This window comes from Eubalaena glacialis, chromosome 7 (assembly GCF_028564815.1).
Source record: "Eubalaena glacialis isolate mEubGla1 chromosome 7, mEubGla1.1.hap2.+ XY, whole genome shotgun sequence".
NCBI lineage: Eukaryota > Metazoa > Chordata > Mammalia > Artiodactyla > Balaenidae > Eubalaena > Eubalaena glacialis.
The window spans coordinates 45,337,773-45,362,272 of NC_083722.1; the positions used below are offsets into that span (position 1 = coordinate 45,337,773).

The 24,500-nt window shown below is 39.8% G+C and overlaps 1 protein-coding gene across 3 annotated transcripts in view; it reads left to right on the top strand.

Moving 5' to 3' along the window:
* PRIM2 (DNA primase subunit 2) overlaps positions 1-24,500 on the top strand; it is a 287,537-nt gene that overhangs the window by 239,233 nt on the left and 23,804 nt on the right. For all 3 annotated transcript variants that reach the window (XM_061195198.1, XM_061195200.1, XM_061195199.1), the window contains 2 exons: positions 4,212-4,338; positions 16,759-16,841. In XM_061195198.1, the coding sequence (XP_061051181.1) occupies positions 4,212-4,338; positions 16,759-16,841 (210 nt within the window). The remainder of the gene's footprint in view (positions 1-4,211; positions 4,339-16,758; positions 16,842-24,500) is intronic.

A 24,500-nucleotide genomic window follows, 5' to 3' on the forward strand; every position in this document is an offset into this window, starting at 1 on the left:
GTCTGCGGGCTTTTCTTGGTAGGAAAGACTTTCTTCTAAGGAAGACCATGCACTGCTCATGGCAATTAGAGGTTTACTCATGACCTCTGAGAGGATTTGGGTGTAAATACTATAAAAAATGTAATAAGATGCAGTCGCTGGGCCCCAGGTGGAGCTGGGGTGGGAGGTAGACTTGTGAGGGAGACTCCGAAAGAGACGGGTAGGAGCAGGATGAGGATGCGCCTGCTTTATCATGTTTCTTGAGTTCCACTGGTAACATAGTGGCCCTGAAAATAATTCGCTGCTGGCTTGAGCAGAAATGCAGATTGCAGTGCCACAGGACTAATTTGGAAGGTTGCCAACTTCCACTCAACCGCCTTCAGGCCTGGTGTTGATTTTCTGGCATTTCCCGTTGCTGGCTGGAGTGGGATGGAGGAGCCAAGGCGGAAAAGAGTGTTTCCACCTGGTTGTCACCCCCTCTTCCCATGGGAGTCTTACAGTTGTTCCTTTGAGTTGTGAATGTGGACACCTGGAAAGTATTCCCTAAAAAACATTACCCGATAAATGTACCTTCTACACAATATTTCAAGAGTTTGCCAGTCTGAAAACTAGAGAAGACAGTTTGTATGATAAATACGTGAATAGCCCGAAAGCTTAGTAAGGTCCAAATTTTAGACATATGTACACATAAGCGGGAAGTAAATTGGAAAGGAAAGGGAGGGGAAAGATAATAATTACAGCTTTTCTTCTTTTAGAGAGAGTAGCTTTTCATTACTTTAACATAATGGCTGACCGAAAAGTTCTTTCAGTGTTTTCTGATGAATGTACAGAAATCTTATGTCTAATTAAATTCAATTCATACCTAAAAGTTTGCACAAGGAGATTGATTATAGTTAATGCTTATGACTAAACAAATAGAAGTTGTCCATAAAATATGTTTGCTGGAACTTTTAACATTCTTGTTTTCACCAGTGAAATTTAATGATAATTTGAAAATTTTCTTTCTTGAAAGTTTTCTGTTAGTTGAAATGCCATTTGTTTTCCTGGTTGTAGATTGCTTGTGGGCAGATAGGTAGTTATAAAACTGTAAGCTACTGACTGCTGAAAATTCCAGCAGTCTTTTTTTTTTTTTTTTAAGTAGAAATTGATAAACTGATCTGAAATTTATATGGAAATGCAAAGACATAAAATAGCCAAAATAATATTGAAAAAAGCCAAAGCAGGAGGACTTACATTATCTGAATTTGAGACTTACTCTAAAGATTTTGTAAAGAAAACAGCATGGCATCAGCAGAAGTATGGAACTATAGAGCAAGGGAATAAAATATCTTCAGTAAATGGTGTTAGAAAAAGTGTTATCCAATTCACATGGGGGTGAAGGATACCGGATATGCCATCCAAAATACGCTACTTTGGCATGATGACTGAAAAAATTGCACAATGTGAGAGTTGAGAGTTGTTTTATTTGGGACAAAATGAGAACTATAGCCTGGGAGACAGCCTCTCAGATAGCTCTGAGGAACTGCTCCAAAGAGGTGGGAGGAGGTCAGTATGTATGTGATTTTAGTGATGGGGGTACATGCAATCAAGCACACATTTCAGCAGAAGGTTGCTGCTCATCACGAGGAAGATGCAAGAAATTAGGCTCATAAAATTAGGCTCATAAAATCTTTACCTGAAAGTAACTATCTGAAGGCTTGTTCACAGTTATACCAGAGCACAGAGTGCCTCCTTCCTGATCTCAGCCCTGAACTCCTTTCAAGGGATGTTGAAAGTCAGCAACTGCAGTGGCCAGTGACCTCATCCTTGTAGAGGCAGATGTCAAGTGACAATTTCCAGTTGGCAGGCATAAGGATTATTTTGAGCTAAAGGACGAGCAGATGCAGGAAAAGCTCTCTACCTCCCCTAACTGCCTAAGGATACAGTATAAATTTCCCCTCTTATAAAGGAAATTTACATTTGTAATGATATCTCTGTACCAGGAAGAAAGCTACCCAAGTCTTACCTGCAGAACAAGCCAACCCTTATTTACCCTGTATTTCCTCCCCTCCCCTTCTCAGAACTTGCTTCCCCAACCCAGAATCCCTAAACCCCTTTTCCTTGATTTAGCCTAAGATGATGTTTAAGCTTCAGTCATCAGCCTACCTCCTTGAGTCGTATCTCTTTGTACATGTACTTATGTACGAATGTAATTAAGTGGGTTTTTTTTTCCTTGTTTATCTGTCTTTTATCAGTTTGATTCATGGGCCCCAGCCATTTAACCTAGGAGGGTAGAGGGAAAAATATTTTTCTTTCCCTACAGGGGATAAAAAGAGAACACACAAAAATTAACTCGAGATGAATCAGGACCTAGACTGAAAAGCTAAAACATTATGGCTTCTAAAGGACAATACAGAATATCTCTGCAACCTATCTTAGAGAGGGCACAGAGAGCACTGCCATAAAAATGTGATTTAATTAGCGTTCATCAAAAATAAAAACATCTGCTCATCTTGTCAAAAAGTAACATCAAGAAAATAGACAAGCCACAGACTGAGAAAATATTTGTAACACCTATATCTGATAACAGGTTTGTATCCAGAATATATGAAGAATTCTTTCAATGGAATAATTGTCAACCCAGTTTCTAAAAAGACTTGAACAGACGCTTTACAAAATAAGGCATATCACAGCCAAGAAAGCACGTGAAAAAGTACTCAACAGTGTTTGTCATCAGGGAAATGCAGAATGAGATGCCACTACCTGTCTGTTAGAATGGCTAAAATGAATGAAATTGACACCACCACACTTTGGGAAGAATGTGGAACTCTCATGCATTGCTGATGGGGTATAAAATAGTACAGCCATTCTGGAAAATTGTTAGCAGCAATTCTACTCCTGTGTATTTATCTGAGAGAAATGAAAATAATGTCCACAAAAGTCATCTGCAAGAATGTGCATGGCAGCTTTATTGATAACAGCCCCAAACTGGAAAAGCCCAGGTGTCCATCTGCAGGAGACTAGATAAACTACCTGGTATATTCATACAGTGGAACAATCTGCTGATACATGTGATGATACATGCCATGCATGGATCAGTCTCAAAAACATGAAAAGACATGAAAAAGTCAGACACAAAATACTTAAGACTGTACAATTCCATTTATGTGAAGTTATAGAATAGCTAAAGCCACGGTGACAAAAGTCAGACCAATAGTTGCTTCTGGGTGTGGAGGGTGGGGAAGAATGCTGAGAAGGGGCTCAGGGGGGCTCTTGGATGGTGGAAGCATGCTGTCTCTTGATGGGGGTATGTGTTACATCAAACTGTAGACCTGAGATCTGTGCATTTCACTAAATGTAAATTATAGCCTCAAATTTAAAAATCTCACCCCTAAGCAACAAGGACCTACTATATAGCACAGGGAACTATATTTGATATCTTGTAATAACCTATAGTGGAAAAGAATCTGAAAAAGAATATATATATATGTATAATTGAATCACTTTGCTGTATACCAAAAACTAACACAACATTGTAAATCAACTATACTTAAATGAAAAGAAAATCTCACCCATAAAAACCCACAGTATTTTCCCATCTCTTATTCTGATTCTCTGTCCTGCTTTCCTTAAAGTATTAGACAGCTTAGACCCACTATACTGAGCCTTTCAATAAATATGAGTTCCTTTTTTCTTCTTATCCCACCCATTTCAAAGTCCTTCCTATGCCATTACCTTGCGTTTTGAACATGAGTCAGGAATTCCAGGCAGGAGGCAATCACAGTAGTTCCTTCATCAAGCATTTGCTGTCTGCTTGTTTTGTATAGTGAAAATCCAGAGGAAGGCATTAATTAGTTAGGAGACACTTCAAAAGTAGAATAGGCAGGATGTGGGAATTCAGGGAAGACTAGGATAAAGGGGGTAGAGAAGATGATTTACATCTAGCATGATCTTTGGAATCAAACCAAGAAATGAGCAAATCGATTATTCTTCTCAGGAAAGGATTATCCTCATCTTTAAACATATAAACATAAGCTGTCTCTAACCTGAGAAATGTGTTTCCTTTAAGTTTTACACCTTTAAAAACCTGTAAAGGACCCAAATGTTGTATTGGTATAAATGTACATCTGCCTGTGAATGCTAAATTTATTTTAGAAAAATCACTTTGTGCTCTTCGGTTCCAGCGGGCACTGTTGACACCACCAGTACAATGCTGACTTACTTTGTCTCTTCTTTCTTTTTCCTCTAATCAGTTTGATAAAGGCTACTCTTACAATATCCGTCATAGCTTTGGAAAGGAAGGCAAGAGGACAGACTATACGCCTTACAGTTGCCTGAAGATTATCCTAACCAATCCACCAAGCCAAGGGGATTATCATGGTAAGTGCTTCCTCTGGATGTGTCTGTGATATACAGAAACCCAGGAGCTCTGTAGAAAACACTGAAACAGTGGAATGATTTTTGCATTACTAAGGGGAACGGGTTTGTAGCTTGTGTCGGTCATCAGGTCAAGCCAGAGCTCCACTAGCTTCTAGTGGTCTGTCTTATTATTGGGCTGGGTCAGCACAAGAAAGTGGTTCTGCTGTGCTCCACTTTGTGCTGGACTGGGCTCTTTAGTCCTCCATCCCCTTGACCTGCTATTCTCTTTCTCCTGTTCTGCATGTGTCTTAGAAGGCCGATGCGAGTTCTTCAAAGCTTTTTAAAATTGAGTGCCTCGAATTTTGGAACAGTAGATTGATTAATTTTCAAAGACTACTGAGGGAGAGTGTGTTTTATTCTCATTACTATCATCTGATTAACAAAGATTGAGGGATTTAACAAGTCACGGTTTCAAACATCTATCAATTTGCCTAAGTTATAGGTTAAAAAGAAAGTTAATCTGTTTTCTGTAGATTTCTGAGTTTAACACCTTTTTTCTAAAATAGTTCTCTGAGCGTACCTTGAAAAGCTCCTCACTTGTCTGGTATGTGAGAGGATGATTTAGTAGTCCATATTAGTTAAATTTTCTAGATTACCAAAGCTGACGGCAATATGTGTCAAAACTTTTTCTTGTTTTAGCATCTTAAATGAAATTCTTTTTTAGAAGATCACACAGTTGCAGGCTGTTAAAGATCAAAAAAATCTCAAATGGAATTTTAAGAAAGATGCTTCACGTGTCCAGAACATTAGTATTTAGTAGATGCAAAGGTGGCCAGTCCTGGAACACACAGTGAGCGGTTTTCACCGCTCGTGTCAGGCACTTACGGAACTTTTAGAAATATAGGCTCAGGCTCAACCCTCAGACGCATAAACTCAGATTTATTTGCTAGTTCTCTGGGTGATTTTGATGTCTTCTAAACTTTGAAAACAACTGACCAGATACTTGTGGTGAGAAAGTCTGTAGCTTTTCCCAGTGGCCACACCAGGGAGTAACTTACACTGAGCTTGGCCAAGTGAAACTCCCAGTGGTTCTTCTGTCGGTTTCCAGGTCCTCACACTCAGCACTTACTTAGTTGATTTTTATTAGCTTAAAGACAGGATTTTATATTTCTTCTTCTTGTTATTGTATCTTATTTATTCTGGTCCATTCTGTTTGTTTTACTTTGTTTTTAATTTAAACTCTATCAGCTAGAAAATAATACACAGCTAACTCTTGAACAGCAGGGGTTTGAACTGCATGGGTCCATCTTACACGCAGATTTTTTCCAACAAATATATACAGTACTACACGATCCGAGGTTGGCTGAATCTGAGGATGTGGAACCTCGGATACAGAGGGCCAACTGTGGGACTTGGGTACCTGCAGACTTTGGTATCCCAGGCAGGTCCCAGAACCAGTCCTCTGTGGATGCTGAGGGACCACTGTACTTAGCAGACCCTCAACGAGCTCGTATTGTTTTTTAGACACATTGATCTACCCTTTCTTTAAGTGAATAAGCTTTATTTTTGTGGAGCAGTTTTAGGATCACAGCAGTACTGAGCAGGAGGTATAGAGAGTTCCCGGGTGCCCTCTGCCCCACACTTGCTCAGCTGTCCCCATGTCAGCATGGCCCGCAGCAGAGGGCTTGTCCGTATGAGCTGAGGATGTGCTGTCTGCCGCTGTTGGGTGTAGCCAGTTATGGATATCATTTCTGTCCCGGAATGATGGTGCTCGTGAGCTCACTGTGTTGTTGCAGATTCTCCATCTGCAGGATCTGTCCAGCTTGATGGAGGTGGAGTCCAGCAGTGGAGTCAGCACTTCTCCTTGCAATTCTGTCAGGTTTTCCCTGATGTGTTTTGATGCTCTGTTGTTAAGTGCATACACATTACGGATGGTGATGTCTTCTTGGAGTATTCACCCCTTATCATTACGTAATGCCCCTTTTTATCCTGCATAAACTCCCATTCTCTGAACTCTGCTCTGTCTGAAAGTAACATAGATACTCCCACTTTCTTTGATTTGTGTTAGCATGGTGTATCTTTCTCTGTCTTTACTTTCAATCCATATGTGTCTTTAAAGTGGCTTTCTTGTATACAACGTACGGTTGGGTCTTGATTTTGATCCATTCTGACAATCTATTTTTAATTGGTGACCACTGACGTTTAAAGTAATGATTGATATAGTTGGATTAATGGCTGCCATATTTTTTACTGTTTTTTATTTGTTGCCCTTATTCTTTGTTTCTGTTTTTGTCTTCCACACGTTTTCTGCCTTTTGTGGTTTTAACTGAGCATTTTATATGATTCCATTTTTTTCTCTTCTTAGCATATCTATTGTATTTCTTTTGTTACTTTTTAAATTAGTTTTATTTTTTAAAGAGTTTTCACTATATATGTACAACTAATCCAACTCTCTTTTCAAATCACCACATCACACATAAGTAATGCAAGTACCTTATAATAACGATTATTTCTACTTCCCTTGTATCATTCTGTCATTCATTTCATTTATACTTAAGAATATATAAACACACACAGATATGTACATAAACATGCATAACAGAATACACTGTTCCCATTACTTTGAACAAACTGTTATCTGTCAGATTAGTTATGAATAAGGAAAATAAAAGTTTTTATATTACCTTTCCTTATCATTCTCTGATGTTCAAATTTTCTTTGGGTAGATCTGAATTTCTGGTTTGTATCATTTTATTTCTCTTTGAAGAACTTCTTTTAATGTTTCTTGCCCTGCAGGTCTGGCAACAGATTACCTGAATTTTTGTTTGTCAGAGAAAATCCTTATTTCTCCTCTCTTGAAGGAGAATTTCGCAGGGTACAGAATTCTGGGTTTGAGGGATTTTTTCTCTCAACAGTTTAACTGTTTCACTCCACTCTCTTCTTGCACAGTTTCTGAGGATAAGTTAGATATAATTATTTTCTTTGCTTCTCTGTAGGTAAGATGTTTCCCCTTTGGCTTCTTTCAAGATTTTTCTTTGTTATTGATTTTCTGAAGTATGAATATAATATGCCTAGCTGCCTTTTTTTGGCATTTATCCTGCTTGGTGTTCTCTGAGTTTCCTGGGTCTGTGGTTTGGTGTCTGACATTAATTTGGGGGAAATTCTCTGTCATTATTGCTTCTGTTTCTTTCTCTTTCTCTCCTCCTTCTGGTATTCCCATTCTCATATGTTACACCTTTCATAGTTGTTCACAGTTCTTGGCTATTCTGTTCTTGTTGTTTTTCCTTTTGTTTTTTTGGGTTTGAAGTTTCTATTGACATATCCTCAAGCACAGAGATCTTTTCCTCACCCGTGTCTGCTAATAAGCCCATCAAAGGCATTCTTCATTTCTCTTACAGTGTTTGCATCTCTTTTTGATTCTTCCTTAGAATTTCCATCTGTCTGCTTACATTACACATCTGTTCTTGCATGTTGTCTACTTTTTCCAGTAGAGCCCTCAGCATATTAATCATAGTTAATTTAGATTCCCAGTCTGATAACTCCAGTATCCCTGCCTTATCTGGCTCTAATTCTGACACATTTTCAGTCTCTTCACACTGTTATTTTTTGTTGAAAGGTAGATGTGAGGAACTCCAGTACGTAGGCCTGTAGTGATGCGGTGGTGAGCAGGGGGGGTGCCTATAGTGTTGGATTGGGTAATTGGGTCTCAGTGTTTAGTGAGCCTGTGGCTGTGGGCTGTGAACGTCAACAGTGATTCTCAGCTTCCTCCCTTTGGGGGGACAGGACGGCCAGAGGAGGCTGGAGCTGGGCATTTCTCTTCCTGCAGGTAGGTCCGGCTCTGGTAAAATAGTTTCTCCTGAGGGCAGCCTTGCTAAGAAGAGCAGAGTGCTCCAGAGTATTTAAAATGGTACCTGTGCTTACCCCCGTGCTAGAGCATGAGGGGATTTCTCTGTTACTTGCTGTGAGCACCTGGTAGAGCACCTGAAGTTCAGCCTCAAAGTGTGGCCCTCCTCTGACTGGTCTCACTGGACCTTCTAACTTTCAGACTTGTCCACACAGAGACTCCAGAAATTTGTCAGTTACAGGTTAGGTTTTCCTACCCCAGTGCTGGTTCCTACAGAGATTTCTGCTCTGGTTTGTTGTGATTCTTTGTGTCTGCCTCTCCCTCCAATTTTGGGGGCAGTGGTTTGCCCTGTGACCTCATTTCTTTGACAGATCTGAGAGGAGTTGTTGATTTTTCAGTCTGTTCAGCTTTTTACTTGTTAGGATGGAGTGACAACTTCTAAGCTCTTTCTGTGCCAGAATGCAAACCAGAAGTCTCTATCCTTTTAGATTTGTGTAGTTTGCAAACCTCTGTAGTCCCTAGGTTGATCTATTTCATTAACCATCACTGCCTGGAATGGGGTTGTTCAGCCAGTCATGAGTCGATGTAGGTAGAACTATATTCCACACTGTTTATCCATCCCTTCTACAAATGTGTGCTGGGAAGTTCTGTTCAACACTTTGCTGGAATCAGCATTAGTTGTGTCTACATTCACTTCATCTTCAGTTACCTTGTGAGTTCAGCCCTTTCCAGTTTGGAAGATTGTTCCCTTTGATGTGGAAGATAGAAACAAAGTAGGAGTTGTCAAGTTCTGTTTTCTTTCTGTCATTTGTCAAAATAACACCAGCTTCCCTGCTTGTGAGGTGGTTTGTTTCTTCTGTTTGTTTGTTTTTTTTTAACATCTTTATTGGAGTATAATTGCTTTACAATGGTGTATTAGTTTCTGCTTTATAACAAAATGAGTCAGTTATACACATACATATGTTCCCATATCTCTTCCCTCTTGCGTCTCTCTCCCTCCCACCCTCCCTATCCCACCCCTCTAGGTGGTCACAAACCACTGAGCTGATCTCCCTGTGCTATGCAGCTGCTTCCCACTAGCTATCTATTTTACGTTTGGTAGTGTATATATGTCCATGCCACTCTCTCACTTTGTCACAGCTTACGCTTCCCCCTCCCCATATCCTCAAGTCCATTCTCTAGTAGGTCTCTGTCTTTATTCCCATCTTACCCCTAGGTTCTTCATGACCTTTTTTTTTTTTTTTCTTAGATTCCATATATATGTGTTAGCATACTGTATTTGTTTTTCTCTTTCTGACTTACTTCACTCTGTATGACAGACTCTAACTCCATCCACCTCGCTACAGATACCTCCATTTCATTTCTTTTTATGGCTGAGTAATATTCCATTGTATATATGTGCCACATCTTCTTTATCCATTCATCCGATGATGGACACTTAGGTTGCTTCCATGTCCTGGCTATTGTAAATAGAGCTGCAATGAACATTTTGGTACATGACTCTTTTTGAATTATGGTTTTCTCAGGGTATATGCCCAGTAGTGGGATTGCTGGGTCGTCTGGTAGTTCTATTTGTAGTTTTTTAAGGAACCTCCATACTGTTCTCCATAGTGACTGTATCAATTTACATTCCCACCAACAGTGCAAGAGTGTTCCCTTTTCTCCACACCCTCTCCAGCATTTATTGTTTCTAGGTTTTTTGATGATGGCCATTCTGACTGGTGTGAGATGATATCTCATTGTAGTTTTGATTTGCATTTCTCTAATGATTAATGATGTTGAGCATTCTTTCATGTGTCTGTTGGCAATCTGTATATCTTCTTTGGAGAAATGTCTATTTAGGTCTTCTGCCCATTTTTGGATTGGGTTGTTTGTTTTTTTGTTATTGAGCTGCATGAGCTGCTTGTAAATCTTGGAGATTAATCCTTTGTCAGTTGCTACATTTGCAAATATTCTCTCCCATTCTGAGGGTTGTCTTTTGGTCTTGCTTATGGTTTCCTTTGCTGTGCAAAAGCTTTTAAGTTTCATTAGGTCCCATTTGTTTATTTGTGTTTTTATTTCCAATTCTCTAGGAGGTGGGTCAAAAAGGATCTTGCTGTGATTTATGTCATAGAGTGTTCTGCCTATGTTTTCCTCTAAGAGTTTGATAGTGTCTGGACTTACACTTAGGTCTTTAATCCATTTTGAGTTTATTTTTGTGTATGGTGTCAGGGAGTGTTCTAATTTCTTACTTTTACATGTACCAGTCCAGTTTTCCCAGCACCACTTATTGAAGAGGCTGTCTTTTCTCCACTGTATATGCTTGCTTCCTTTATCAAAGATAAGGTGACCATATGTGTGTGGGTTTATCTCTGGGCTTTCTATCCTGTTCCATTGATCTATGTTTCTGTTTTTGTGCCAGTACCAAACTGTCTTGATTACTGTAGCTTTGTAATATAGTCTGAAGTCAGAGAGCCTGATTCCTCCAGCTCCATTTTTCGTTCTCAAGATTGCTTTGGCTATTCGGGGTCTTTTGTGTTTCCATACAAACTGTAAAATTTTTTGTTCTAATTCTGTGAGGAATGCCATTCGTAGTTTGATAGGGATTGCATTGAATCTGTAGATTGCTTTGGGTAGTATAGTCATTTTCACAATATTGATTCTTCCAATCCAAGAACATGGTATATCTCTCCATCTATTTGTATCATCTTTAATTTCTTTCATCAGTGTCTTATAATTTTCTGCATACAGGTCTTTTGTCTCCTTAGGTAGGTTTATTCCTAGATGTTTTATTCTTTTTGTTGCAATGGTAAACGGGAGTGTTTTCTTAATTTCACTTTCAGATTTTTCATCATTAGTGTATAGGAATGCAAGAGATTTCTGTGCATTAATTTCGTATCCTGCTACTTTACCAAATTCATTGATTAGCTCTAGTAGTTTTCTGGTAGCATCTTTAGGATTCTCTATGTATAGTAGCATGTCATCTGCAAACAGTGACAGCTTTACTTCCTCTTTTCCGATTTGGATTCCTTTTATTTCTTTTTCTTCTCTGATTGCTGTGGCTAACACTTCCAAAACTATGTTGAGTAATAGTGGTGAGAGTGGGCAACCTTGTCTTGTTCTTGATCTTAGTGGAAATGGTTTCAGTTTTTCACCATTGAGGACAATGTTGGCTGTGGGTTTGTCATATATGGCCTTTATTATGTTGAGGAAAGTTCCCTCTATGCCTACTTTCTGGAGGACTTTTATCATAAATGGGTGTTGAATTTTGTCAAAAGCTTTCTCTGCATCTATTGAGATGATCATATGGTTTTTCTCCTTCAATTTGTTAATATGATGTATCACATTGATTGATTTGCGTATATTGAAGAATCCTTGCATTCCTGGAATAAACCCCACTTGATCATGGTGTATGATCCTTTTAATGTGCTGTTGGATTCTGTTTGCTAGTATATTGTTGAGGATTTTTGCATCTATGTTCATCAGTGATATTGGCCTGTAGTTTTCTTTCTTTGTGACATCTTTGTCTGGTTTTGGTATCAGGGTGATGGTGGCCTTGTAGAATGAGTTGGGGAGTGTTCCTCCCTCTGCAATATTTTGGAAGAGTTTGAGAAGGATAGGTGTTAGCTGTTCTCTAAATGTTTGGTAGAATTCGCCTGTGAAGCCATCTGGTCCTGGGCTTTTGTGTGTTGGAAGATTTTTAATCACAGTTTCAATTTCAGTGCTTGTGATTGGTCTGTTCATATTTTCTATTTCTTCCTGGTTCAGTCTCAGCAGGTTGTGCATTTCTAAGAATCTGTCCATTTCTTCCAGGTTGTCCATTTTATTGGCATAGAGTTGCTTGTAGTAATCTCTCATGATCGTTTGTATTTCTGCAGTGTCAGTGGTTACTTTTCCTTTTTCATTTCTAATTCTATTAATTTGAGTCTTCTCCCTTTTTCTCTTGAAGAGTCTGGCTAATGGTTTATCAATTTTGTTTATCTTCTCAAAGAACCAGCTTTTAGTTTTATTGATCTTTGCTATTGTCTCCTTCATTTCTTTTTCATTTATTTCTGATCTGATCTTTATGATTTCTTTCCTTCTGCTAGATTTGGGGTTTTTTTGTTCTTCTTTCTCTAATTGCTTTAGGGGCAAGGTTAGGTTGTTTATTCGAGATGTTTCCTGTTTCTTGATGTAGGCTTGTATTGCTATAAACTTCCCTCTTAGAACTGCTTTTGCTGCATCCCATAGGTTTTGGGTCGTGTCTCCATTGTCATTTGTTTCTAGGTATTTTTTGATTTCCCCTTTGATTTCTTCAGTGATCACTTCGTTATTAAGTAGTGTATTGTGTAGCCTCCATGTGTTTGTATTTTTTACAGATGTTTTCCTGTAATTGCTATCTAGTCTCATAGCGTTGTGGTCGGAAAAGATACTTGATACGATTTCAGTTTTCTTAAATTTACCAAGGCTTGATTTGTGACCCAAGATATGATCTATCCTGGAGAATGTTCCATGAGCACTTGAGAAAAATGTGTATTCTGTTGTTTTTGGGTGGAATGTCCTATAAATATCAATTAAGTCCATCTTGTTTAATGTATCATTTAAAGCTTATGTTTCCTTATTTATTTTCATTTTGGATAATCTGTCCATTGGTGAAAGTGGGGTGTTAAAGTCCCCTACTATGATTGTGTTACTGTCAATTTCCCCTTTTATGGCTGTTAGTATTTGCCTTATGTATTGAGGTGCTCCTATGTTGGGTGCATAAATATTTACAATTGTTATCCCTTCTTCGTGGATCGATCCCTTGATCATTATATAGTGTCCTTCTTTGTCTCTTGTAATAGTCTTTATTTTAAAGTCTATTTTGTCTGATATGAGAATTGCTACTCCAGCTTTCTTTTGATTTCCATTTGCATGGAATATCTTTTTCCATGCCCTCACTTTCAGTCTGTATGTGTCCCTAGGTCTGAAGTGGGTCTCTTGTAGACAGCATATATACGGGTCTTGTTTTTGTATCCATTCAGCCGGTCTACGTCTTTTGGTGGGAGCATTTAATCCATTTACATTTAAGGTAATTATCGATAGGTATGTTCCTATTCCCATTTTCTTAATTGTTTTGTGTTTGTTATTGTAGGTCTTTTCCTTCTCTTGTGTTTCTTGCCTAGAGAAGTTCCTTTCGTATTTGTTGTAAAGCTGGTTTGGTGGTGCTGAACTCTCTCAGCTTTTGCTTGTCTGTAAAGGTTTTAATTTCTCCATCAAATCTGAATGAGATCCTTGCTGGGTAGAGTAATCTTGATTGTAGGTTTTTCTCCTTCATCACTTTAAATATGTCCTGCCACTCCCTTCTGGCTTGCAGAGTTTCTGCTGAAGGATCAGCTGTTAACCTTATGGGGATTCCCTTGTGTGTTATTTGTTGTTTTTCCCTTGCTGCTTTTAATATGTTTTCTTTGTATTTAATTTTTGATAGTTTGATTAATATGTGTCTTGGCGTGTTTCTCCTTGGATTTATCCTGTATTGGACTCTCTGTGTTTCCTGGACTTGATTAACTATTTCCTTTCCCATATTAGGGAAGTTTTCAACTATAATCTCTTCAAATATTTTCTCAGTCCCTTTCTTTTTCTCTTCTTCTTCTGGGACCCCTATAATTCGAATGTTGGTGAGTTTATTGTTGTGCCAGAGGTCCCTGAGATTGTCCTCAGTTCTTTTTATTCTTTTTTCTTTATTCTGCTCTGCAGTAGTTATTGTCACTATTTTATCTTCCAGGTCACTTATCTGTTCTTCTGCCTCAGTTATTCTGCTATTGGTCCCTTCTAGAGTATTTTTAATTTCATTTATTGTGTTGTTCATCATTGCTTGTTTCCTCTTTAGTTCTTCTAGGTCCTTGTTAAATGTTTCTTGCATTTTCTCTATTCTATTTCCAAGATTTTGGATCATCTTTACTATCATTATTCTGAATTCTTTTTCAGGTAGACTGCCTATTTCCTCTTCATTTTGTATGTTTGGTGAATTTTTACCTTGCTCCTTCATCTGCTGTGTGTTTTTCTGTCTTCTCATTTTGCTTATTTTACTGTGTTTGGAGTCTCCTTTTCACAGGCTGCAGGTTCGTAGTTCCCATTGTTTTTGGTGTCTGTCCCCAGTGGCTAAGGTTGGTTCAGTGGGTTGTGTAGGCTTCCTGGTGGAGGGGACTAGTGCCTGTGTTCTGGTGGATGAGGCTGGATCTTGTCTTTCTGGTGGGCAGGTCCACGTCTGGTGGTTTGTTTTGGGGTGTCTGTGGCCTTATTATGATTTTAGGCAGCCTCTCTGCTAATGGATCGGGCTATGTTCCTTTCTTGCTATTTGTCTGGCATAGGGTGCCCAGCACTGTAGCTTGCTGGTCGTTGAGTGAAGCTGGGTCTTGGTGTTGAGATGGAGATCTCTCGGAGATTTTCGCTGTTTGGTATTACGTGGAACTGGGAGGTCTCTTGTGGACCAGTGTCCTGAAGTTGGCTCTCCCACCTCAGAGGCACAGCACTGACTCCTGGCTGGAGCACCAAGATCCTTTCATCCACACGGCTCAGAGTAAAAGGGAGAAAAAATAGAAAGAAAGAAAGAAAATAAGAGGATAAAATAAAATAAAACCAAATAAAGTAAGATAAAATAAAATATTAAAATAAAAAAATAAAAAATTATTATGAAAAAATATTTTTTAAAGTAAAAAAAAAAAAAAGAAAAGATAAAAAGAATGGACGGACAGAACCCTAGGACAAATGGTGAAAGCAAAGCTATACAGACAAACTCTCACACAGAAGCATACACATACACACTCACAAAAAGAGGAAAAGGGGAAAAAATAATATATCTTGCTCCAAAGTCCACCTCCTCAATTTAGGATGATTCGTTGTCTATTCAGGTATTCCACAGATGCAGGGTACATCAAGTTGACTGTGGAGCTTTAATCCGCTGCTTCTGAGGCTGCTGGGAGAGATTTCCCTTTCTCTTCTTTGTTTGCACAGCTCCGAGGTTCAGCTTTGGATTTGGCCCCGCCTCTGCGTGTAGGTCGCCTGAGGGTGTCTGTTCTTGGCTCAGACAGGACGGGGTTAAAGGAGCAGCTGATTCGGGGGCTCTGGCTCACTAGGCGGGGGGGAGGGAGGGGTACGGAATGCAGGGCGAGCCTGCGGCATCAGAGGCTGGCGTGACGTTGCCCCAGCCTGAGGAGCGCCGTGCGTTCTCCCGGGGAAGTTGTCCCTGGATCACGGGAGCCTGGCCGTGGCGGGCTGCACAGGCTCCCGGGAGGGGCATTGTGGATAGTGACCTGTTGTCGCACATAGGCTTCTTGGTGGCGGCAGCAGTGGTCTTAGCGTTTCATGCCCGTCTCTGGGGTCCGCGCTGATAGCCGCGGCTCGCGCCCGTCTCTGGAGCTCCTTTAAGCAGCGCTGTTAATCCCCTCTCCTCGTGCACCAGGAAACAAAGAGGGAAGAAAAAGTCTCTTGCCTCTTTGGCAGCTCCAGACCTTTTCCAGGACTCCCTCCCGGCTAGCTGTGGTGCACTAACCCCTTCAGGCTGTGTGCACGCAGCCAACCCCAGTCCTCTCCCTGGGATCCGACCGAAGCCGGAGCCTCAGCTCCCAGCCCCCACCCGTCCCGGCGGGTGAGCAGACAAGCCTCTCGGGCTGGTGAGTGCTGGTCGGCACCCATCCTCTGTGCGGGAATCTCTCCGCTTTGCCCTCTGCACCCCTGTTGCTGCACTCTCCTCCGTGGCTCCGAAGCTCTCCCCTCCGCCACCCACAGTCTCTGCCCGCGAAGGGGCTTCCTAGTGTGTGGAAAACTTTCCTCCTTCACAGCTCCGTCCCACTGGTGCAGGTCCCATCCCTCTTCTTTTGTCTCTTTTTTTTCTTTTTTCTTTTGCCCTACCCAGGTACGTGGGGATTTTCTTGCCTTTTGGGAGGTCTGAGGTCTTCTGCCAGCGTTCAGTGGGTGTTCTATAGGAGCAGTTCCACGTGTAGATGTATTTCTGATGTATCTGTGGGGAGGAAGGTGATCTCCACGTCTTACTCTTCTGCCATCTTCTCCTTGAGCCCCCTGTTTCTTCTGTTTTCTTCTTCTTGTGAGCATAGCTTTGAAAGACTTTTTTGTGATCTTTGGTATTTTGTCAGTCTTCAGTTTCTTCTTGGCTTTGCCCTTTCTGACCCTTTTCATGACAGGTATAGCCATTATTTCAAATGCAATTTGGACAGTTCAATTAATCTGTCTCTTTTTGGTGTCCTTTAATAATTCTGGGCTTAACTAAGCCTCATTTCTTTCTCATTGGGACCCTTTGCCATTTCATCATAAGACTTTTTTTAGAGTAATAATGTTGGCTAACCCATGTTGGGTGCTTGTTAGCTAGTAGCATAATTAAAAGTGCTTCCTCCTCCTAGTGAGTGGGCAGCCTTGCCTGAGAATGCTGGAATGTTTTATGTAACTCTTGAGGCTGTAGTGCCCTGATAACCGAACAGCTCAGTTGTCAGATAAGGAGAGGAAAGCAGTTGCACCCATGGGCAATTAACTTTTTTATTAATAAGCTGTTAGACAATTAAGGGACGCTCAGACAGTCTTTCGAGAGTGGTGTTGTATTACGTCCGGGTGAATAACCTTGCTGCTGTGCTGCTTGTCGTTGTCAGGGTGCCCCTTCCGGCACAGCGATCCCGAGCTGCTGAGACAGAAGCTGCAGGCGTACAAGATCGCTCCCTCAGGGATCAACCAGGTAGGTCGGACCCTGCCCTGCAGCCTCAGTAATGAGACAGTGGACAGGCCCTTCAGTTTCATGTCATGTTCTTGGAGCGACACGGTGTACTACCTGCTGGGCCTCATGCCAAACATCCTATCTTCTAGGTGAATTGAGCCAAAGCTTTGGCTTTTCTGCTTTAGACTCCTTGGAAATTCTAGTTCTTCTGTCTGCTAGGCTGCATTTTTATGTAATAACAGAAACTGAAAACCTTTTTTTTCTCTCATTTTGTTTTACTGTCTCAATGGGGGGCATTTTAAAAAATAAGTTTTTAGAGGAATGCATTGAAGCTTATTAATGAAGCTGAAAATCAATGATATCATATTTCATTTTGGAGACTTTGTGCTGCAGGGAAGTTGAGGGAGAAGATAACGCAGTATGGACTGGCTGGACGTTCTCATTTACTACGTCAGATCCACACTTACAAGGATAATTCATCAGGTCGAACAGTTTATCAAACTACTTTGCCTCGTAAACCACTTAGATAAAAAAAGAAATGCTCAAATGTAAAACCAAATATTTAAGAGTATATCGTTTAATAAACATGCTTTTAAAAAACTTGTGACCTCACAGAGATACTGTCTCTAGTGTGCTTTGTAAGTTGGCTTGGATTTTGAAGGAGTTCAAGAGGAGCTTCTGCTTCCGTAGCTGAAAAAGAACAATATCTATTTTAGAGCCAGAACATCTAAATCATTATATATCAATTTTTTTTTCTTGAAAAAAAAATTATTCTAGAAAACTCTACTGCTTCTACTGCATCCAGAGTACATATTGAGTTTAGTCAATTCAGTTCAAATCTTACGGTTTTTCCGTCCTCTGGGGAAGGCAGTGCTCAAGGTGCTCTTTGCAAATGCTAAGATTCAGATATAAACCCTGCTCCTTCATAACCAGAATCTGGAGGGAAACATGTGCCGAGTGTAATGAGAGAGGCACACATAGAGTGTCTCGGCTTTTCTGAAGATGGGGGATGGCTACCAGATTGGGAGGCTGAGGATCACTTCCTGGAAGAGACGCTCTGCGAATTAGGCCTTGAGTGTATGGGGGGGTGGTTAAAAAGAGAGAAAGTGTGTTTAAAAGACAGTAGGTGTATAGGATTACTAGCATTTCAAGCTTATGGTATTGGTGGCACCAGTACATCAACATTAATAGGCAACCTAAAAGAAGTTGTTGGTTTGAGAGATTAGGTTTGGAGCTGGGACAGTTAAATGGCAGACAGAATGTGGATTTGTCAGTGCATTAGAGAAGTTCCAGCTGGAAATCTGATGTTCTTTAGGGTTAGAATTGTAGAACTGTGGGATTGGAAGGGACATTAGAAGAGATCTCTTCACTTTTGTGGAGTTGTGGGGTGTTACATGCCCTTGGGTGCACAGCAACTGAGTCAGTGGAAACAGAAATGGAAGCCAGGCCTTCTGACTCCACGTTTTTTTCTCAACCCCAGTTTACTTTAGAGCTGATTATCGTGAGTTTTCTGTGGGAGAGGAGAACAAATAATGGAGAAGAGGGGGTAGGGAATCCAAAGCCAGGACTCAGAATGGGATCTTGGCTGATGCTTCCCTTTGTCAGGCAGTAGAAGGACAGAGCAGAAATGGGGGGTGAGGGAGGGAGTACTTTAGGGAAGTGCAGTGTACAAAAGTCAGGAGAGGAGTGTGACAGGAGGTGTGGACCACAGGGTCCTACGTAGCTGAGGGACTGAGTGGGATTAGGACTGAGGAGAGGTGACTGGATTTGGTGAGAGGCGTCAGTGTCCTGGGGGAAACCAGAGCAAGATCACAGTCACTTAAAGACGAATGAATGAGACAGTGGCTTGGACCTGCAGACAGTGAGCATGTTTCACAGAAGGTGCTAGTGAAAGGGGTGTTGGCGCTATCAGTGTAAGCCTCATGGGTGGTTTGTTTGCGTGTTTGGGGCCAGAGGAGACCTGAGCCTGTTTGTAGGAAGAGGAGAAAAGAACCCATCAGAGAGGGTGCGCTTGATAAAGATAGAAACAAAGATGATCCCTCTCTAACCGAGCAGAATTAGCTTATGTCTCCATTACACCATGACCACAGTGTACATGCCTTTGCTCTTTTTCTTTTTCTCCAGTTTTCTTGAGACAAGATTGACATACAGCACTGTATAAGGTGTGCAGCACAGTGCTCTGACTTACATACATCATGAAGTGATGACCACAATAAGATTAGCAAACATCCATCATCTCATATAGATACAAAAGTAAAGGAACAGAAAAAAGTATATTTTTTCCTCGTAATGAAAACTCTTTATTTTCACATGTAACACACAGCAGTGTTAATTATGTTTATCATGTTCTACATTACATCCTCAGTAATTATTTATCTTATAACTGGGAGTTTCTACCTTTTGATTGACTGCCTTCATCCAGTTCCCCCTCCCACAACCCCACTTCTGAAAACCACAAGTCTGACCCTATTTTCTGTGAGTTTGTTTGTTGGTTGGTTGCTTTTGGAAGTATAATTGACTTACAATGCCATGTTAGTTCCCGGTACACAACATAGTGGTTCGATATTTCTTTATCTTTCAAATAATCACGATGATAACTCTAGTTACCATCTGTCACCACACAAAGATATTACATAGTTATTGACTATATTCCCCACACTGTACGTATCATCCCTGTGACTCATTTATTTTATAACTTAAAGTTTATACCTCTTAATCTCCCTCATCTGTGTCTCTCCTCCCCTCAACCCGCTCCCCTCTGGCAACCACCTGTTTGTTCTGTGTATCTATGACTCTGTTTCTGTTTGGTTATGTTCGTTCATTTGTTTTGTTTTTTTAGATTCCACATATAGGTGAAGTCATATAGTATTCATCTTTCTCTGTATGACTTGCTTCACTAAGTATAATTTTCTCTTGGTCCATCCATGTTGTCCCAAATGGCAATATTTCATTCTTTTTTATGGCTGAATAATATTCCATTGTATATATGTACCACATCTTCTTTGTCCGTTCATCTGTTAATGGGCACTTCATGAAGAATCACTTTCTAAAAAATATAGGCTATTATCATGTTTATCAAGAAGAGTAATGCTTTTATTTAACAGTAGTGACTATGTATGTACATTCTTACCTTTGACTCCATTGCACTCCTCCATTTATGCTCAATCCACAAGTAGATTCCTTACTTAGTTGGTGTGATAGTAATTTCCACGTCATCCTTTGGACCTGCATTGTAACTTTTTGTCTGAGATGAACACAGATGCAGAGTGCATGTGGGCAAGCTGTAAATAATATTTTGCTTTCATTTAATGTCTTTATTGAGTGGCTTTTCAATAGAGTGAAGCCAGCTCAGGAGCTGTGTTCTAAAGGGAAGAAAGTTGATGAATGAAAAATCCATGTAAAACATCTTGATGAGTACGTAGTTGCAGGCTGACATAAGTGCAAATTAGACCTTAAAAACTCCAAGTGCATGTTAAAATACTGAAAGAAAGTCAAGAAAAATATTTAAATGCATTTAAGGTAAAACTCAATGGAGCTACTTTTATTTCAGAGAAAAACTACTTGAATAAGATACCTTCAACATTAAGAAATACTTAGATCTTAATAATCAGAATTTTGATGATCAGAAGAGAGATAATTGTGACTTAATTGGCATCACCTACTTTTTAAAGAAGCATATTTATAGGATCACATTTCATCATCCTTTCTGAATGAGCTTGGTATCCAGCTTAGGAAGACCAGAACTGAACAACAATAAAGCCAAAGATGATGGGCAGTCCTGCATTTATTCCTCAGCCCTCCCCCAAAAGAGAAAAATATGGAGGTCAGGTCACCAGCAAGACATCAGAATCCTAAGTGTTCATACCCCAACAACATAGCTTAAACACACACGTAGTAAGAACAGAGAGAACTGAGTAGAGAACCAGACAAATCCACAGTTACATTTGGAGACTTGAGCACTCCTCTTTCAGTAATTACTAGAATAAGCAGACAGAGAACGAGTAGGGATGTAGAAGACTTGAGCTATAAACATACTGCCCCACAGCAGGTGAATACACACTCACCCACATAGGTCACATTCTGGGTCTTAAAAAATCCATTACAAAATTTAAATGAATTGAAATCAGACAAAGTACGTTCTATGACTGTAACCAGTACAATAAGGGAAGAAAAAGAAATAGAAGGCAGATTAGAAGGGGAGAAAGAAAACCTTCCTCTAATCTCAGACAATGTGATTATCTATGAAAAAAAAAGTCAAAGAACCTACCAAAATGCTATTATAACTAACAGATTGCAGGATACTAAGTCAGTATACAAAAATCAATTATATTTCTTCCAAAGAACAACTGGAAATTTAAAAATTTTTTAATTATCATATGCAAATCATGTATTTCATAAAGTACTTGTCTCCAGAATTATAAAGATATAAAGTCATCTCAAAGCTCAATAATCAGAAAACAGTTTTTTAAGTGAGTAAAAAGTTTGAACAGACATTTCACCAAATATTTGAATAATAAACACATGAAAAAAGTGTTCAGCATTAGGTATTAGGGAAATGCGATTTTAAAAGTATACATCAATTAGAATTGGTCTAATTAAAAAAAAAAAACAACAATACCAAGTGCTGGTGAGGATGCAGAGTGACTGGAAGTCTCATTCTTGCTGGGGGCCCACATGGTAGAGCTGTTGTGAAAGCAGTTGGCAATTTCTTATAAAGTTACATTTGCACATACTGTTTGAGCTAGTTACACCATTACTAGATAATTATACCATTGAAATAAAAGCCTTAAGTCCACACAGAAACCTGTACATAAGGGTTTATAGTGGCTTTATTCTAATTCCCCCAAACTGGAAAAAACCCAGTGTCCTTCAGCATGTGGTTGGATAAACAAATTGTGTTATACCTCATTTTATTGTGCTTCACTTTTTTGTGCTTCACAGATATTGTGTTTTCTTAACAAATGAAGGTTTGTGGCAACCCTGCATCAAGCAAGTCTGTCAGTGCCATTTTTCCAACAGCATTTGCTCAGTTCGTATCTCTGTGTCAGATTTTGGTAGTTCTTGCAATATTTCAAACTTTTTCATTATTATTATATTTGTTATGGGTGATCTGTGAGTGGTGATCTTTGATGTTACTATTGTAATTTTGGGAGGCACCACGAACTGCACCCCTGTAAGATGACAGCCTTAATCGGTAAATGTCATGTGTGTTCTGACTGCTCCGCTGACCGGCCGTTCCCTCATCTCTCTTCCTCTCCTCTGGCCTCCCTATTCCCTGAGACACAACAATATTGAAATTAGGCCAGTTAAGAACCCCATAATGGCCTCCAAGTGTTCAAGTAAAAGGAAGAGTCAAACCTCTCTCACTTTAAATCTAAAGATTAAGTTTAGTGAGGAAGACATGTCAAAAACCAAGACAGGCTGAAAGCTAGGCCTCTTGCACCAAACAGTTAGGCAAGTTGTGAATGCAAAGGAAAAGTTCTCGAAGGAAATTAAAAGTGCTACTGCAGTGAACACATGAATGATAAGAAAGTGAAACAACCTTATTGCTGATAGGGTGAAAGCTTTAGTCTCTGGATAGAAGATCAAACCAGCCACGACATTCCCTAAAGCCAAAGCCTAATCCAGAGCAAGACCCTAACTCTCTTTAATTCTGTGAAGGCTGAGAGAAGTGAGGAAACTGCAGAAGAAAAGTTTGAAGTTAGCAGAGGTTGGTTCATGAGGTTTAAGGAAAGAAGCCGTCCCCATAACGTGGAAGTGCAAGGTGAAGCAGCAAGTGCTGATGTAGAAGCTGCAGCAAGTTATCCTTCCTGTGCTCTGTAAATGGAACAACAAAGCCTAGATGACAAAACATCTGTTTACAGCATGGTTTACTGAATATTTTAAGCCCACAGTTGAGACCTACTGCTCAGGAAAAAAAAAAGAAAAGAAAAGATACCTTTCAAATTATTACTGCTCATTGACAATGCACTTGACCACTCAAGAGTTCCAGTGGAGATATATAAAATTTATGTTGTTTTCCTGCCTGCTAACATAACATCTACTCTGCAGCCCATGGACAAGGAATAATTTCAACTTCCAAGTCTTATTATTTAAGAAATGCATTTTGTAAGTCTATAGCTGCATAGGATCTGGGCAAAGTCAATTGAAAACCTTCTGAAAAGAATTCACCATTCTAGATGCCATTAAGAACATTTATGATTCATGGGAAGAGGTAAAATATTAACATTAACAGGAGCTTGGAAGATGTTGATTCCAACCCTCATGGATGACTGAGGGGTTCAAGACTTCAGTGGAGGAAGTAATTGCAAATAGGGTGGGTATAGCAAGAGAACTAGAATTAGAAGTGGGGCCCAGAGGTGTGATTGAATTGCTACAATTTTATGATAAAACTTGAATGGATGAGGAGTTGTTTCTTGTGAATCAGCAGAGAAAGTGGTTTTTTGAGATGAAATATAATCCTAGAGAAGATTGTTGAAATGAAAACAAAGGATTTAGAACATTCTATAATCTTAGTTGATAACGCAGCAGCAGGGTTGGAGAAGCCTGACTCCAGTTTAGAGAGAAGCTCTCCTGTGGGTAAAATGCTCACACAGCGTTGTATCCTACAGAGAAATCATTTGCAAGAGGAACAGTCAGTTGACATGGCAGGTTTCATTGTCTTATTTTTAGAAACTGCCACAGCCACCCCAGCGTTCGGCAACCACCACCTTGATCAGTCATCAGCCACCAACATTGAGGCAAGACCCTCCCCCAGCAAGAAGATTAAGACTTGCTGAAGGCTGATGATGGTTAGTGTTTTTTTTGCAATGAAGTATTTTTTAATTAAGATATGTGCATTGTTTTTTTTAGGCATATAGCTATTACACACTTAATAGCACTGGGAAACCAAACAATTTGTAGCTCACTTTAGTGTGATACTCGCTTTATTGCAGTGGTCTGGAACTGAACCCACAGCATCTCTGAGGCGGCCTGTAGTCATGCAATGAAATATTACTCAGCAATAAAAAGGAACAAACTACTGGTATACCCAACAGCAGGCATCATGCTAGGTGAAAGAAGTCATATGGTATGGTTCCTTTTATGTGACATTCTGGAAAAGACAAATCTATACATACAGAAAACAGAGTGATTGCTGGCAATGGAGAAGGTGTTAGTTACAAAGGGATGGGGGGTCATTTGGGTGATGAAAATGTTCAATCTGATTGTGGAGGTGGTATCATGACTGAATTTGTCAAATTTTGCAGAACTATACACTAAAGGGGGAATATTTTACTGCATGAAAATTATACCTTAATTTTTTAATGGAAAAGAAGAATAGGTAAGTGGTAGCATAAAGAGCCAGTTATTCATCTTTCATAGCAGGAATTCAATAGGTTAAGTTAATAAATAAAGAACCCAAAATACCAGCATGTAATTTAGAATTATGTAGGCAACAATCTAAATATATGGTCCAAAGTGGAAATGATGAAAAGTAATTGCATCTTGGGAACAGACCAAGCAGGGAAGAAATGTGGTGTGGAAGCTTTTGATATTAGTAATTAGCTGCACTGTATACTAAAAAAATTATTTTTCACTTCCACAGGCAGTACCCACTTAGAGGTTGAACAGGAGAGTCTCATGTTATGTGTGAAGTATAAATTAAGTGATGTGTGCCTAATGGGTAGGTGGTAATAGCAT